Here is a 17789-nt window from a genome sequence, read left to right as displayed (position 1 = left end):
GACCAAAGTATAGAACAAATACTACCTTGTAATAGAGTTAATAGTATTCCAAAAAAAAAAAAAATCTATAAATAAGAATTTGAAATACTAGTATTGAATACAAAAATATTCCAACAAAAATGTTTCATACTTTTACATGTTTGGTTCATGGAATGAATTTTAAGTGAATAGGAATGCTACCTATTATATTCCATGGAGAATGAGATAGATGTGGAATAGAATAGGATTTGTATTCCATTGTTTGGTTCGGAAGAATAGACTTTAGGAATATTATTCTAGTGTTTGGTTGATTTAAGTAGTAGAAATTGAATATATGTTTAAAAGATATAAATACCCTTTTACAAAATATATACTAATAATAATAATAATAATAATAATATTATTATTATTATTATTATTATTATTATTATTATTATTATTACATAAGCTTTTTAAATAATATTATTCTATAGCAATTACAATATTGCAAAAAAAAAAAAAAAAAAGATTTGATGTATAAATTATGAAACAAAATATTCATATAAATAACAAAAATTTTTAAAGAACATTTAATAATATTCAAAAAAACAATAACATAAGTTTTTTTTCAATAATATTTAAAAGAAGAATAATATTTAATAATATTTATAAGTTATATATATATATATATATATATATATATATAATACAAATACATATAAATAATTTCTAGAAAATAAAAGTTTAGAAAAATAACTTTTGAACCTTGAAGAAGGATTTGAATCTAAATCAAATGCAAATAGAGGATGTGATGAGAAGTGTATGATAGAGATAAAGATAGCGTAAATAAAAAAAAATTAGGTTAAAAGAGGGTAAAAATAAAAATAAAATATATATGCTATTCCTGAGAATTCATGAATAACTTAATACCAAAGAAGGGGCGGGTGTAGTAATAGCTATTTCCTTGGTTGGGGAATAGCTCATTTCTAGAAATATTATTTTCTGAGAATAAAAGTTCTTACCAAACAAACGAATATACCTATTACGGGAATGTTATTCCATTCCATGCCATTTTCGAGAACCAAACGGGCCATCCATAAAATTTAGAATTCATTTATTATAAACAAAAAAAAAAAAGTGATTATTTTCCCTTCTTAAGTTTATCTTTTGATATGATAATAAAACTCAGTATATTTATTGAGTACTCATGAATTGGCCAACCTATTATAAAAAGGAAAATTATGCTATGGACCCGTGTCCACTATGTGCGTGGACACGCTGTACATTCATAATTTCTATACTGTAGATTCATAATTTCTATATTGTAGATTCATAATTTATAAACTGTAGATTCATAAAATTTATAATGTAGATTCATAATTTCTATACTGCACATTTATAATTTTTGTACTGTAGATTCATAATTTCTGTAATGTAGATTCAGAATTTCTAAACTGTATAGTTATCAAATTATGAACACATAGTTATCAAATTATGAATCTACAGTATAGAAATTATGAATCTACAGTACAGAAATTATGAATCTACAGTACAGAAATTATGAATGTGGAGTATAGAAATTATGAATCTACATTATAAATTTTATGAATCTACAATATAAAAATTATTAATCTACAGTATAAAAATTATGAACCTACAATATAAAAATTATGAATGTACAATATGTCTACCATGTACACCGTGACATGGGTCCAGGGCATAACGCCTCCGTGGACACGGGTCCAGTGCATAAAAACTCATAACTTTGATAGGTGGGCCTATTGGTTCATTTGATTAAGCCCAATAAGGTGAAAGTTGAAAAAGGAATTAATTAATTAGATAATTAAAGAGATGGGGTTAGGTCGAGCCTTAGTGAAAGCGTTATTGACTCTGTGTGCTTCATTAGGTTGAGAAAATATATTTGAACAGATAGTACAATGTAATAGACTCAATAGCATTCAAAAAAGAGATGGGGTTGGGAAGAGGTTGGGCGTGTTGGTATTTGTTGGATTAGTTTTGCAAAATATTGTACAAAAATTTTAAATAAAAGATTATGGGATTTTAAAATTTATTTATTAAAAAATTATTATCTTGACCCTTTCTTCTTCTCCCTTGAGAAATGGTCGCCGATTTAAAAAAAAAAAAAAAAAAAAAAAAAAAAAAAATCTATGAATCTATGATCCTTTCAGCGTAGAAAGGGTCACAACCCATTTATTTTTTTAAAATAATGATATAAAATCCGCGACCCTTTTTCTATTTTTTTTAAAATAATGATATAAAATCCGCGACCCTTTTATGGGAAAAAGATTGTAAATTTTTGACTTTTCGTGGCTCAACACAAAGGGTCGTGGACTCATGGGAAACTCAAAGCTTTTAGTGACGTCCTCATATGCGACCCTTGTAGAAGGGTTGCAGATTTTTTTGTATAAAGGTCACCGATTAATATTTTTGTACTAGTAAATCTTAAGTCCAGATAAGCAAGTTATATTGATATATAAGAAAATGGAAATCGAGTAGATAGATGGCGGTGACTAAAATAAAAATTAAAAAAAAAAAGTTACTAATTGAATATGGCTATAATGATGAGTATATACCTAACCCGAGTAATGTTCTCCTCCAGAATGCATTCTCCCGTGTAACTAATGATAAAAAGAATAAAAAGAATAAAAGAGACAATTTTTCTCCAAGCCAAGAAGGTGCAACATCTTCATAATGATGTTTTGTATTTTGTTAAATGGTGGATATGATTGTGATTTTTATATATAGTGAATTTCTTAGTCCTAAATGCTATATATATATATTTTCTCAATGATTTCTATGCCATATGATACAATATAATACTAAGATTGGTACACACTACCAATTATTTCTGCCTCGAAAGATATATTCATCACATATAATATTCCCACATGCTTTTATTTATGTCTAGCAAGTAGCAAAAGAAGCAAGTGACCACTTAGAAAACATGTGCCAAAATCCAATACTGCTAACGTTGCGAGCAGATGATTGATGTTATGTTGTCATCATTATTCCCAAAAGGTTGAATTCTCAACTCCAAGAGGCCCCCACACCTCAACCCCGACAGAACAATTGGAATGATGTAAATCATGGTAACTCAGTTGAATCACAGAGACTAAATCTTTGCTTACTGCACACAAGGAACTCCCTCACTTTAACAGGACATTTGGTTGGAGGGGGGGAATTATGTGAGAAAGGAATTGTAATTCCATGGGAGTTGAATTACTGGGAATAAAGTGAGAATTTAAATTTCCGTGTTTGGTTGACAGGAATAGAATTACTGGAAATTTCAATTCCAATGTTTGGTATACATGGGAATTGAAAGGGAATAAGTAGTATAAAGTCATAAATGTCTATTATTGTTGTTAGACATTAATTTTAGGTTAAAAATGAAGGGGTAATTTTGACTCATCACTATCTTTTTTTTCCCAGAAATTAAAATCCCAGGGGGACATGGGATTTTAATTCCATGAAAATGAGAGAATTGCAATTCCAACCAAACTACGGAATTTAATGGCCTTTGAAATTATGTGGGAATTAAGTGGAAAGGGAATTTAAAATCCCTCCAATCAAACGCCCTGTAAGAAGTTGCTCTCACACTGCAGACGGTGATTATGCTGCCATCATTCACTATATATACTTTTGGATGCCACAAAAATAAATAGCAGAAGTGATGATGGTGCAACAATATGTGAGCCCTCCACTACCCTATTGGTCTATATATGTGGTCTCTATCGAAATCATATCATTCCACAACTATCAAACTAAATTTGTTTTCTCTTAGATTCTTTCTCCACTAAAAATTAATTGGTAAATTATTGCAAATTTATATGTATTTAATTTATCAATCGATTTTTCGTGGTGAGTGATAGGCAATAAAGAAAAACAAAAACAAAAACAAAAACAAAAACAAAAAGATTATTAGCTACTAATCCTACCATGGACTTGTTTGGTAAATGACAATTGGACCAAAACTTATTTGTTTTGAGTATTTCAGCGTTTTAACTAAGATTAAAAAAAAAAAAAAAAGTTTTGCAAATTGTCTATTTGATTAGCTTTTGCACCCCAACAAGCTAAAAATTGAAATGCTTTTCAGTTCAGCGTTTCCATGAAATCAATTTTGCTGACCAAATTGGCCTTGAAAAATGAAATCAAAAGAAAATATACATTCTTATCAATGGTAAATAAAGCTTAATTTTGTAGAAAATGTCTTCCTAATTTGTTAGTGAAAAGACATTTTTCAAATTCTTTATTTTCCCACATCTCTTTTCACTAGCTCTCTTCTTCTTTTTATTCTAAGTTAATTTTTGGATTATTATTATTTTTAATTTTTACCACCAGCAACGCCAACACCACAACACAACCATATCACCACCACCACCACTATACCAAAACCAACACTAACAACGTAACTACCATCACTACCACGTACCACCACCACCATGAACAACACCACCACCGCCACCACCGTACCAAAACCAAAACTAACAACGTAACTACTATCACTACCACGTACCACCGCCAACACGACCGCCACCGCCACCAACACCAACACCAACAACTACCACTACCACTACTACTACCACCACCACCACCACCGACGCTGTCACCACCACCACTAACACCAACAACTACCACCAACACCACATTTTATTATTGTTGTTGTTATTATTGTTATAACAAATAATATGTTCATTTTTAAGAAAATAAATCAAACAAAAAAATATATAATTTTTAAAATTTTAGTCAAACAGAAAAAGATAATGGTCAAACATTCAATCAGACACCAAAATATTAAAATATTTTTCCATTGAAGTCCACCAACGGTTTATGGACCTGTCATAATAGACTCATAGCCGGTCACTACTGTTCAGATAAAAATTCGACTAACTTCCGACGACTCTCCCACAGTCAGGTAGGAGAAGGCGACCAAATGATGAATTGAAGAAACCAATTATATATGATCGCTTTCTCCGGATAATGACAACCATTTTTCTGGTCTCCTTCTCCAAAGAATGGCGACCGTTTCTAATCGCCTTCTCCGGAGAATGCCGACCATTATATGCGCATGAAGAGTAGGTCGATCTTATAGTGTGCAGAAACTTATTTTTACGGGATTAATCAAATAGTATATATATTAACGAGTGAACACTAATAAATCTCAAGTTATATACTCAATTAATCAGTGATAGTTCAAATTTATCAAACTCTATGATTCAACCTCGTACAGTACTTAGAAACAGAGATTATAACAATACAACACACTATTTCAACCCAAAAAAAAAAGTACAGAGCCACCTGAAAGTAATCTTAAATCAAGTCAAAAGTAAAAAGTGGTGGAAATAACAACAAATATTAATACCATAAGTGGTCAGAACAAGGCTTTCGACTTGATTTAAAATCACTTTTAGGTGGTCGGAAATTCCATAACTTCCAGTAGTGTCTTAATATGAAACATACTAAGTTAAACTCTTTAAAGTTATGGAGAGTTTAGTGCATGTTTTCCGGCGACCATCACAAGCGTTGATGATCATCTGTTCCCAAGGATCGTCTGATTTCGGCGGCGGAGGCGACGGTTTACCCGGCCTTTCATACTTATTCTTGATGTTGTTATTATTACTGCATGTTTTCCGGCCACCATCGCAAGAATTGATGATCTTCTGTTCCCAAGGGTCCTCTGGTTTCGGTGCCGGAGGTGATCGTCCGGCCGGCGGCCTTCCCAACTGGTTATCACTGCATGTCTCCCCACTGTCGCAGTTACTAGTGATTTTTTTCTGCCCCCAAGGATCACTGGTGACCATTAAGAGCAGATTGTCGTCGTCTTGGAGTTTTCCGGCGGCCGGAGTCGTGGATACCTCTCTCGTTGGTGAAGTCCTCCCATATGTATCTGCATCACGAGGAAAATAATTATCGTTTCATTTTGCATTAATGGTGAGATAAAAGCGATATGATTTGGCATGCAGAATATACATTCAATAGAGAATATGAAATGATTACACAATTTTGTCATGAAAAATGCTACATGTACTCTCATTTTGTACCCTCACCCACAAAATTTTGATGTAGACACTTGTATTTGACCCACATAAAAAAATAATTCAGAATCCACCACAAGGGAGTAAAATTTAAAGAGTAAGATTGGGTAGGGACTACATATAGTAGAACTCTTTTGTCATTGTTATATGCCAAAAAAAAAAAAAACATAATTTGTCACATACAGTAGTAGCAAGACTTAATTTACTTCTCAGGTATGATTTGCATGTTATTACACGGTAGTAGGTTTAATTTACTTATCATGTGTGATTTACATGTTATTGCACGGTAGAAGGTTTACTCAATACACACTCACAAGTAGTGGTTGTCAATTTCCCTCATCATTCAAAAAAAAAAAAAAAAAAAAACATAGTCTATTATCTATATAGGAGCATGTATATATGAATTGAAGCTTATTAATTAGCTAGGACAGCTAATTTTAAGGAAAATTATTTTACTATGTATAAGAATCCTATTTCAATTTCACCTAGCTTAGCTTATATCTCAAGTAAAGTCCAACATACAATTTTACAAAATATATAATCTGTATAAGGTATAGTAAAAATTATGTTTTATGCTCTTAATTAAACTAAAATCTAATCAACATCATACTCATATAAAAACCAGAGAAGTTAATTAATTGCAACATTATTTTTCACAAAGCAAGATGTTTAGTACAAGTAAGCACCCCTACAAAAATATGATATACAATTTTCTTAATGATATAGTGTAAAAATTAAACACAACTTACCAAGATACTATAAGAGGCATGTTGGTATTTACTATGAGTATTATTTGTTTTCAAACAATTTTTTTTTTAAAAAAAAAAAAAAAAAAAAGAGAAGTAGGTAGCTAGAAATACTAAAATCAGAGAGTTATTACCATACCTAGCAAATGTCTTGCTTCAGCTCCAAAAGAAGCAATTAGGAGGAAGAGAAAGGCACATATTACTTTGAGAATACTCATTGTGATGCTCATATTTTCTGTTACCAAGGGGTGAAGAGAGGCTCTTTATATAGTTTGGAAAATGTAGAGAAAAAGAAAGTGGGAGGTGCATCATAACCCAAACTTTGTTATTAAATTCATATGCTCTTAAAAAAAAATGATATGCTCTTTGGTTTTAAAAAAAAAAAATTAGGTACAAACATTTGGGAGGTCATGAGATTGGGGCTCAGTGGAGGCATTGTTGACTCTTTGTGCTTCGTTAGGTTGAGAAAGTATATTTGAACAGATACTACAATGTAATAAACTAATAGAGTCAGTAGCATTAAAAAAAAAAAAAGAATCATAATTAAAATTAAATATTTGAGAATTTTAATGGGTTTAAGTGAAAGAAGTCACTTTGTTTAAATTTAGTGTCAATTGAATTATTTTTTATTTTTATAATATCACAAAAATGTGTGTGTGTGTGTGTGTGTGATTGTTGTTGAATTTATACAACACAAAGATGCAAGATAGAAAATATGTACAAATTTATAAATTCATGTAATCAATTAATCATGAACTAATTTCTACGAGTATTATATATCAATTTTTATTTTAATTACAAATATTTATATTAATAATTAAAAATCAAACCAACATAATTATTAAATTAATAATTATATATATAAATGAATAAAGCTCATATCACATTTTTATATATAAAATTTAATAACACTATTTAATATTTTATCCTTTTAGTATGTGTGTCAACAAATGTCATACTTTTATATATATATATATATATATATATATATATATATATATATATATAAAGGGTTCAGGTATGAGGAAGGGTTCCCGTGCGATTGTGCAGTTGAAACACACCTTAAGCATTAAAATGACGCACCTTAGGTAATGTACGTGTGTGTGTGTGTGTGTGTGTGTGTGTGTGTGTGTGTGTGTGTGTGTGTGTGTGTGTGTGTGTGTATACTAACTTTCTAATAATTTGTAATTTTGATTGGTTTTTTAATAATTTACAAAGAAAGTTAGGTAAAATAAAATCAAGTAAGGAAAAAAATTTCCTGCCTAAGTGTGAATGCATATTAATAGATTTGTAAGATCATTTTCTTTTGTGTGTGTAAACCACAAGGTGGTCCGGGTCTTTCTTTTAACTTTATAAGATCATTATTGCAAATGAGATTAGCAATATGAATGTATTTTTTTGTCATATTTATTGTCTTAACATTTAAATATTACAATGTATAACTATATTTACATTTTTAATAAAATTAATTCTGTTTTGTATCATAACATTACAACAATACTTATAAATTTTTGTCCGTGCATCGCACGGGGCAAATACTAGTATATATATATATATATATATATATATATATATATATATATATATATATATATATACACGGCCAACCAATTAATTTGATGGCGATATGGGACCCCCGGGGGCTTATTTTATTGGGACAGTCTTAGCCCAACCGTCCAAGCGGAGTGTCCATCCAATCATTATTGCATGGACCATGGTCCACACAATTGTGTGGACTATAAATAAAAAGTACATTTTTAATATACTAAGGGTACATTATTTTATATAATGTACCTTCAGTACAAAAATAATGTACTTTTAATGTGTTAAAAATGTACCTGATATTCATGGTTCACATAATTGTGTGGACCATGGGAGGTCATGAGATCGAGGCTCAGTGGACGCATTATTGACTCTTTGTGCTTCATTAGGTAGAGAAAGTATATTTGAACAGATACTACAATGTAACAGAGTCAGTAGCATTCAAAAAAAAAAAGGATCATAATTAAAATTAAATATTTGAGAATTTTAATGGGTTTAAGTGAGAGAAGGCACTTTGTTTAATTTGGTGATAAATAGAAATTGGAATCAAAATAATTAATTAATTAAAAATATATAATACATACATATGTATGGAATATAACCACTGTAGAGGTAAACCGCATGCCCTAAATATATATATATATATATATATATATATATATATATAACATATACGGCCAACCAATTTGATAGCGATATGGGACCCCTGTGAGCTTATTTTATTGGGACAGTTTTAGCTCAACCGTCAAAGCGGGGTGTCCATCCAATCATTATTGCATGAACCATAAATAAAAAGTACATTTTTAATATACTAAGCGTACATAATTTATGTACGTAAGGTATATTTTTTGAAAGTACATTTTTAATATATTAAGGGTACATTATTTTATATAATGTACCTTCAGTACAAAAATAATGTACTTTTAATGTGTTAAAAATGTACCTGATATTTATGGTTCACATAATTGTGTGGACCATGGTCCACACAATAATTTGTCGTGTCCATCTTTATGGGTGAGATGTTGGCCCAATAAGAATAATGGAATTCTATTGGGCTAAGGAAAGAAGGAAGCTTGTAGCAAAATATTATAAAAAAATTTACTAGGATGAATCAAACTCACAACCTCAAGCATAACAACTTAAGTTCCAAACCACCAAGTTAATCAAGATCTTGTATACTATAGGGCAGGAAGCTCCACTTATGCATGGGAGTGCAATGGAGGCAAAATAGTGAGGGACACGTGTGTGGTCCAGAATGAAGGCTGCTAGATGCCGTCCATTTGTCAACCATCCGTGAATCCCTCAACACTATATATAGGCACCCCTCCCTCCCTTTTAGAGGCACCCCTTAGCTCACCAAATCCCTCTCGGTCCATTGGTCCGAGTCTTCAACCCTTGCTGGCACACTAGGGTTCGAATCCAATTGGTAACATATTTAGTTTTATTTCATTTATTAGTACCCTTAACATGTTGAGTTATTATTTTGGGCATTATTCCCTTCTTTAGGCCGTGATCTTTGTATTTGGACCACCATTTTGGGCCTGTACCTCGGACTTTGTACGCACTATTTTTTGCCTAGCGCCCCAGGTAGTAAAACTATTCTTTGCCTACTCCCGTTCTATATTTCTATATCCGATTTATGGTGGATCGGTCCCCATAAAACCATCACAATTTGTTTTTATATAGATTTTTGTGAATCGGTAGAAACCAAAACTGACAAGTTTTTTTTTTTTTTTTTTTGAAAGCTATTACTTTATTACATTGTAGTATGTGTTCATCTTTTTTCAACCTCTTGAAACACAAAGAGTCAAGAGGCTTCACCTCATGATCGAGTCATTACCTGCCATTTGAGCAGTACTTGGCAGCCAGCAAGTTTTTTAAAGTAAAAATTAGTTGAAGAAATAAAGAATAGTCCGTCCACATTTTCGTTTACTTCTGTGATGGCCAGAAATTTGTAACGGACTATAGAAAGTTAAAAATAAAAATAAAAATTACTCCCTTAAACAGCATGATTGGAAATAAAGTCCGTTACAAAAATTATTTCCGTTTGGAAAGCAGGAACCACGTTCCGCCAGAAACCATTGAATTTTTTTTTTTTTTTTTTAAAAAAAAAAAAAAATGAAAGAGAAGAGGCGGAAAACGACTTCCGCCCAAATTTGGCGGAAGTCGTTTTCCGCCAAATTGGCCTCATTTTCCCCAGTCAACGGAAAATGGATTCCGTTGACTGGATTTTTCAGGTGTAGCCAAACACCAAAAACCCGGAAAATGACTTGCAGAAGTCATTTTCCGGGTTTCCAAACACAGCCTAAGTGTTTGAAGAGAGTCAACCCCACGTGAAAGTACTTATATTGTACAAATAATTGATTATAGCTAAAACCATTAATTTTGAAAAGACCGAATAGTTTCAAGTTCAAAGTTCATTGTTCATGTTTTTTTCGAACGCCAGATTTTTGGTTAAAATATAAGACACTCATTTATTGCTATTGATTAAATTTTTGATAAATATATGTATTAACAACCCTATGACTATTTGCTTGTGAAGGGATGCTTTTATCAAAAAATATTCGTTTCACTCAAAATAACTTAAAAATCTGTTTTATTCAACCAATATTTTTCTTTGATAACGATTGTAAATTTCAATATAGATTTTCTTAAAAGCTAGTGTCAGGGCATTGATCTTGATATAGGACTAATAATGTAGTCTCTTCTCACTTAAATATCTAATATGCAAAAAAAAAAATAAAAAAATCATCTATATATTTCAATAAATACTTGTTGAGTCAAATAGAAGAAAAAAGATATCTTATTCTATAAATTTGTAATGTACCTTACTTCAAAATAATAATAATAATAATAATAATAATAATAATAATAATAATAATAATAATAATAATAATAATGTAACTAAGTTATCATAATCTGCAAGAAAATCTATGAGTACCTTAGTGGAGATGTCCCATGTTTACCATACATACTCAATTTAGAAAAGTTGCAGCACTAAAGACCGGGACCATCTAAAATATTATTTTTATAAAATGACTACAAATAAAATATATTATCATTTGTACAATAATATTGACTCAACTATAACACAAAGTTAATTGTATAACACAATATACTCATTTTACACTTTTATTTATTTATTTATTTTACATCATTTAGCTTAACTTATCAGTGTACTGTTAATAAAGCTATTGTTTTACATCTTTCATCTTGCTTTTGTATCAAAATACAAAATGTTGCCCACTCCTCGTTTATAAGTGGCATCGACTCAGAACTTTAAGTTAATTATCATCATTGGTTTGATTCCTAAAAATAAAAATAAAAAAAATAAAAAAAATGAATAAAAGTGCAACTTCGAGTATGAACCATGGCTCACACATAGCATATTTTTTTTTTTTTTGGATGACTAGTGAAACCTATTGCCATTGATCGACAGTGTGCATTAGTAAACTCCACCCTTATGTAATAATTTACAAATCATACAAAAGAGATAAATCGTATTAAAAAAATTATGTGAGACAAACTCGATTGAGAGAGTATTGACAATGTCTTATTATTAGTATTATATTGTTGTTATTATTTAGCTCAAAACATAAATCAATCCAAATATGATAATATAATTGGTGTTGTATAGGGAATACCCAAATTACATAATAAATTATCAACATATATTTAATTATAAAAAAATTGTTACAATATGATAAATAAATATACTAAAAATATCTTCATTCAATAAAATTGATTAAAATTCAGTGTCCAAAAAAAAAAGAAAAAAAAAAGAGAGAGAGATTAAAATACATTATGATTTTTTTTTTTTGAAAAAAAAATACATTGTGGTATTGTTTTTGCCTTTTGGTAGAGTTAACATCTTGATGTAACGTCAAAAAGTTTGAACAAGATTATTGCAGTCTAAAGAGTCAAGATTCAATCTTGTGACTTTTCCTCAAGAAAAATTATAAAGATGCCATTTGAGCACAAGGTGCTTGACATTTTAACAAGATTTAAGTAATCTCTAGTGAAATATTCTTTCTTTATTTATTGGAGTAATAATTGATGTGTCAGTCCCACATAGGTAATTATACTCTTTGCCTCTTTGGTGTAATTAATTTCCATGTGATTTATTATTAAAGTTGTACTACGTGTCCGTTTAACCATTTTAAAATTAAAATTTTGATTTTTTAAAAAAATGTGATGATCAATCATTGATATAGTTAGAATAAATTAATTTTTTATGAAAAAAATACTGTTTAAAGTTTTTAATTCATGACTTGATAATAAAGTACTTTATATTTTTATTAAATGTTCATAAACTAACTAATTATACATTTATACCATGTGTTAAAACAGAAATGCACTTAATAATTAACTGTAGAAAAAAAAAAAAAAAGTCTAATCAAATAGTGCTACATTATTATTGGGTGGATATTATAAAATAAATTTAGAAAGTAAAATACTACTTGTACTCTAAAATTCTACTCCTATTCATGCTTACCACGATGAGAACTAATTGTATTGTATTTTACTGAACTTAATTACAATGAGATCAGATGATGTGAATATATAGAGTAGAGAGTCACAGTGTGACAATGATAAGAAGTAGAGAGTCACAGTGTGACAAGGATAAGAAGTTTTAAACAGACTCATATACATAGAGTCCTAATACTCCCCCTCAAGCACAGTGTATACTAGTAACCTGTAGCTTGTCCCTTAAGGAAGAAAATCTAGGTCCAGGCAGAGCTTTGGTGAAGATATCAGCAAGTTGATCCTTTGTGGAGATGAAGTTGACTTGGATGTCGCCCGAAGCTACTCGATCACGAACAAAATGATAATCAATCTCTACATGCTTGGTGCGCGCATGAAAGATTGGATTGACACTCATATATGTAGCTCCTAGATTATCACACCATAATTTTGGAATGGAAATACCCGGAATCTGTATCTCACGCAGTAATGACATAATCCATAGAACCTCAGCACAAACATCTGCAAGAGCTTTGTATTCAGCCTCAGTGGATGACCTGGCAACAGTTCTCTATTTCTTGCAAACCCATGATATAAGATTACTCCCCAAGAAAACAGCAAAACCACTCGTGGATTTTCGATCGTCAGGACAACCAGCCCAATCAGAATCAGAGAAAGCATGAATGTCTCTAGATGAGCACCGTCGTATGCGTAAACCATGATCAACTGTTCCCTTAACATACTTGAGTACCCGTTTGAGCTGCTCCCAGTGTGATATGGTGGGAGCATGCATATGCTGGCATAACTGATTAACTGCAAAGGATAGGTCAGGTCGTGTGACAGTGAGATATTGCAGTGCTCCAGCTAGACTCCTGTACTGTGTGGGATCATCATATAGATCTGAATTAAAGGGGACAGTTTTCGAGACAGAGATAGGGGTAGAAAGGGGTTTGCATTCAGACATTCCAGCCCGTTTTAAAATATCATTCATATACCGTTGTTGAGATAAAATAATCCCATTGTTACTCTTAACTGTTTCAATACCCAGAAAGAAATTTGGTTCACCAAGATCTCTGATTTTGAATGTAGCAGACAGTTTGGACAAGAGCTGTGACATAATACCCTGATCACTTCCCATTACAAGAATGTCATCCACGTACACCAATAGATAAACCAAAACAGAGTCTTTAGAGTAATAGAACAGAGAGACATCTGTCTTGAATGCTTGAAAGCCAACCGATAGTAAGAACGTATGTAGTCGATTAAACCAAGCTCTGGGAGCTTGTTTTAACCCATACAGAGATCTTTTTAACAAACAAACATGATTCGGGAAGTTAGCATCAATATAACCAGGGGGTTGCTTCATATAAACTGTTTCAGCCAGATTACCATTCAGAAAAGCATTATGAACATCTAGTTGTTTGATAGACCACCCAGATGAGAAAGCTAGAGATAGAAGGAGTCTTACAGTCGTAGGCTTTACCACTGGACTAAAAGTGTCGAAGAAGTCCTGACCTGGAACCTGATTAAAACCTTTCACAACCAGCCTGGCTTTATGCCTTTCAATAGCACCATCAGCCTTTCTCTTCGTACGAAACACCCATTTACAGCCAATAATATTCATACCTGTAGTGGGTGGAACTAGAGACCATGTGTGGTTATGCAGGAGAGCATTGAATTTTTGGTCCATGGCTTCACGCCACTCAGGATATTTGACAGCTTGAGAGTGACATGTGGGTTCCGTGGGATGCACCTGAGCTGCTAAAGCAAAAAGATGAGCATCTGCGTTGCTGCGAGTGGCCATAGAGTGAGTACGGACATTGGGCCTGATGGACGGCCCACGTGGACGGCCTCGCCGGCGAGTAACAGGCTCCACAGGATCACCCAACGAGGCAGCCTGTCCGGGATCCACGGCTGGTTCGAATGAAGCAGGTAGCGGCGGTTCTGGCGGCTCATCATTGGACATGGCAGGAATATGTGTGCTGTGACTGAGAACAGATTCTGCCCAAGGTCCAGAAAACGGAGCAGATAGATCCTGCAAAGAAGTTTTAGTAGCAAAGGGAAAAACTTCTTCATCAAATCTGACATGCCTGCATGTGTAAATCTTATTAGTATGTAAGTCCATGCATCTGTACCCCCTAAATGACTCAGGATAACCTAGGAAGACACATGGAGAAGACCTGTATGACATCTTATGACGATTATATGGTCGAAGATGAGGGTAACATAAACACCCAAAGACACGAAGAAAAAGATAGGAAGGAGGGGATTTATGTAATAGGAGATGAGGACTGGAGTTATTTAATACAGAAGATGGCATTCAGTTAATTAAATAGACAGCAGTCTCAAAGGTAAAATCCCAAAATTTCAAAGGAACAGAGGCATGAGCTAGAAGAGCCAGACCAGTTTCAACAATGTGACGATGTTTTCGTTCAACACGACCATTCTGTTCATGTGTATAGGCACAGGATTGTCTATGTTGAATTCCTAATTGAACAAACGAAGAATGCAACTTTTTGTACTCAGCACCTAAATCAGACTGAATGGCCTTTATTTTGCAATTAAAGGACCGTTCAACAAGAGTACGAAATTTATCAAAAATGACATAAAGATCAGACTTTAATTTCATAGGGAAGAACCATGTATAACGGGAATAGTCATCCACAAAGATCACAAAGTAACGGAAGCCAGATGTAGATAAAGTGGGCGCAGGACCCCAAATGTCTGTGTAAATAAGATCCAGTACATGAGAACTAGAGGAAGCAACACGAGGGAGGGGAAAACGGACAGATTTGCCTAATTGACACGCATTGCATAAAGAATTAGTACAACGAATACTATCACGAGATCCACTAACTAAACAAGATCGAAGTATATGACTAAGAACACGGTTATGAGGATGACCCAAACGATTGTGCCAAGTGGAAGCCGAGGCACGAGCGGAAAGAAACGCTGACGGAGACGAACTAGGTAATGGAAGTGTGTATAGTCCCCCAGAACTATTGCCCCGAAGAAGTATTTCTTTGGTATTGATATCCTTCACAACAAAAAAAAGAGGGGTGAAACTCAAAAAAGACTTTATTATCGGATGCAAACTTCTGAACAGATAATAAAGAATTAGACAAACGTGGAACGTGAAGTATATCAGACAATGTGAATGATCTAGAAGGGGTATTAAAAGAAGCATGGCCAACATGACTAATAGATAAACCCATACCGTCACCGACACGCAAGGTGTCATTGCCAACATATTCTTCTGAGGTGGTCAAAGCAGCAATGTCCGGAGTAACATGATTAGTTGCCCCTGTATCCGGGATCCATGTCTGAGGAGTACCAACATCTGAATTATCTTGATATGTTAGATTGGCCTGAGGTGGGGAATCATACCGGTTATAGCATACATGAGCCTCGTGACCAGTCCGCCTACATATCTGGCACTGAACCTGATTGCCACCACTGTTGCGTCCGCGACCGCGGCCACCACGCCCACGGCCACCTTGCTGTCTACCGCCACCACCACGATTGGACCCGCCATTGCCACCGCCTGCTCGTTGACTGCCGCCACGGTTCTGACCTCCACGACCTGATCGGCCACCACCGCGCTGAACAGCAAGAGCCGCCGGAGCACTGCCGTAATCACGACTTGCGATAAATTCCTGGGCACCGAGGAAGTCCGCCAACTCCTGGAGCGTGACCGGCTGCCCACGGACGGCAAGAAACGCGGTGAGGGCACGGAATTCCGGTCTCAAGCCGCGAAAAACAAAGAGATTCTGATCGTCGAGGGAGACGACGCGGCCGGCGAGGGTGAGCTCTTCAACAATCACCTGAGCTCGCCCGATGTAATCCGCAACCGAAGAATCACCCTGGTCCAGTCCTTGCAACTGGCCGAGAAGGTTTAACGCGCGGGCGCGGGAGGAAGACGACAACGTCTGAATAATGGCCTCCCAAAGGGCACAACTCGTGCGACGTCCGACGGCGATTGGCATGACCTCGTCGGAGAGGGAGGAGACAAGCATGGACAACAATGCTTGATCTTGACGCATCCAAACGGCATAGGCGGGATTCGGCCGTGGCATGGCGTCGGCGGTGTCGGCGTCGGCAGCAAGAAGAACAGCCGGTGAGGGTTTCGTACCATCAACAAACCCCATTAGGTCATGCCCGTGAAGAAACGGGACGACTTGCGTACGCCAGAACAAATAATTCTTGTAGGTTAACTTCGTACTGATGAAGTGATGTGCGGTGGATAGCGACACAATTGACGACGAACTTGACGACATAGCAGCATCAGACACGGTCCGTTCGGAGGAATTAACAGATCCGTCAGCCATAGGGACGAGAGACAAAGAAAAAAAAAAAACCCTAGCTTACTGATACCAGATGAGAACTGATTGTATTGTATTTTACTGAACTTAATTACAATGAGATCAGATGATGTGAATATATAGAGTAGAGAGTCACAGTGTGACAATGATAAGAAGTAGAGAGTCACAGTGTGACAAGGATAAGAAGTTCTAAACAGACTCATATACATAGAGTCCTAATAACCACATAGTGTAATTGATGGAGTAAAATTTGAAAATTCCCAATAGAACTTATTTAGAAATGAAATGTAATCTCTTTTTTTTTTTAATACAATTAATAAGAGTGTGTTACCTGAATATGCACTTCTTTGTAGATTCTTCCACTTTTATTTGTTCTTCATGCTTACATGACATGTTTCAGTTCATTCGAGAGAAACAAAACAAAAAAAAAAAGTAAGTACATATAATTTGAACCATGTTAGATACCCTAACAATTGACACTCCATATTAGTCACTCTCCAACATGAAATACATAGATTCTTCATTAATTCATGAAGGGATTATCTAACTCACGGGTAATCCACCAAAATAAATAATGGTTTTTATTTTTTCTCCGTGAAGTGATAAAGATGAGAGTAATGAATTGTGTGTAGTGTATTCAGAATCAATAATCCACGTAACAATACAAAGAGTATATATGTACAATACAACCTACAACAAGAGAC

General features: G+C 33.8%; 1 protein-coding gene across 2 annotated transcripts; it reads right to left on the bottom strand.

Annotated features, from left to right (window-relative positions):
* Positions 1–5337: 5337 nt before the first annotated feature.
* Positions 5338–7014, bottom strand: LOC109163156. 2 transcript variants are annotated; one of them, XM_019311900.1, is made up of 3 exons: positions 6897–7011; positions 5770–5863; positions 5338–5727 (listed from the first exon to the last, which is right to left on the bottom strand). In XM_019311900.1, exons 1-3 carry the CDS (start codon positions 6985–6987, stop codon positions 5436–5438), a joined length of 477 nt encoding a protein of 158 aa, XP_019167445.1. In that variant the 5' UTR covers positions 6988–7011; the 3' UTR covers positions 5338–5435. The 2 variants fall into 2 exon arrangements, with proteins under 2 accessions (XP_019167445.1, XP_019167444.1); XM_019311899.1 differs by having other exon boundaries at positions 5338–5863; positions 6897–7014.
* Positions 7015–17789: the final 10775 nt, after the last annotated feature.

The sequence above is a fragment of the Ipomoea nil genome, unplaced genomic scaffold (genome assembly GCF_001879475.1).
Source record: "Ipomoea nil cultivar Tokyo-kokei standard unplaced genomic scaffold, Asagao_1.1 scaffold2975, whole genome shotgun sequence".
Lineage (NCBI taxonomy): Eukaryota > Viridiplantae > Streptophyta > Magnoliopsida > Solanales > Convolvulaceae > Ipomoea > Ipomoea nil.
Note: the sequence above shows the minus strand (reverse complement) of the source record. Positions and strands in the feature narration are given on the sequence as shown.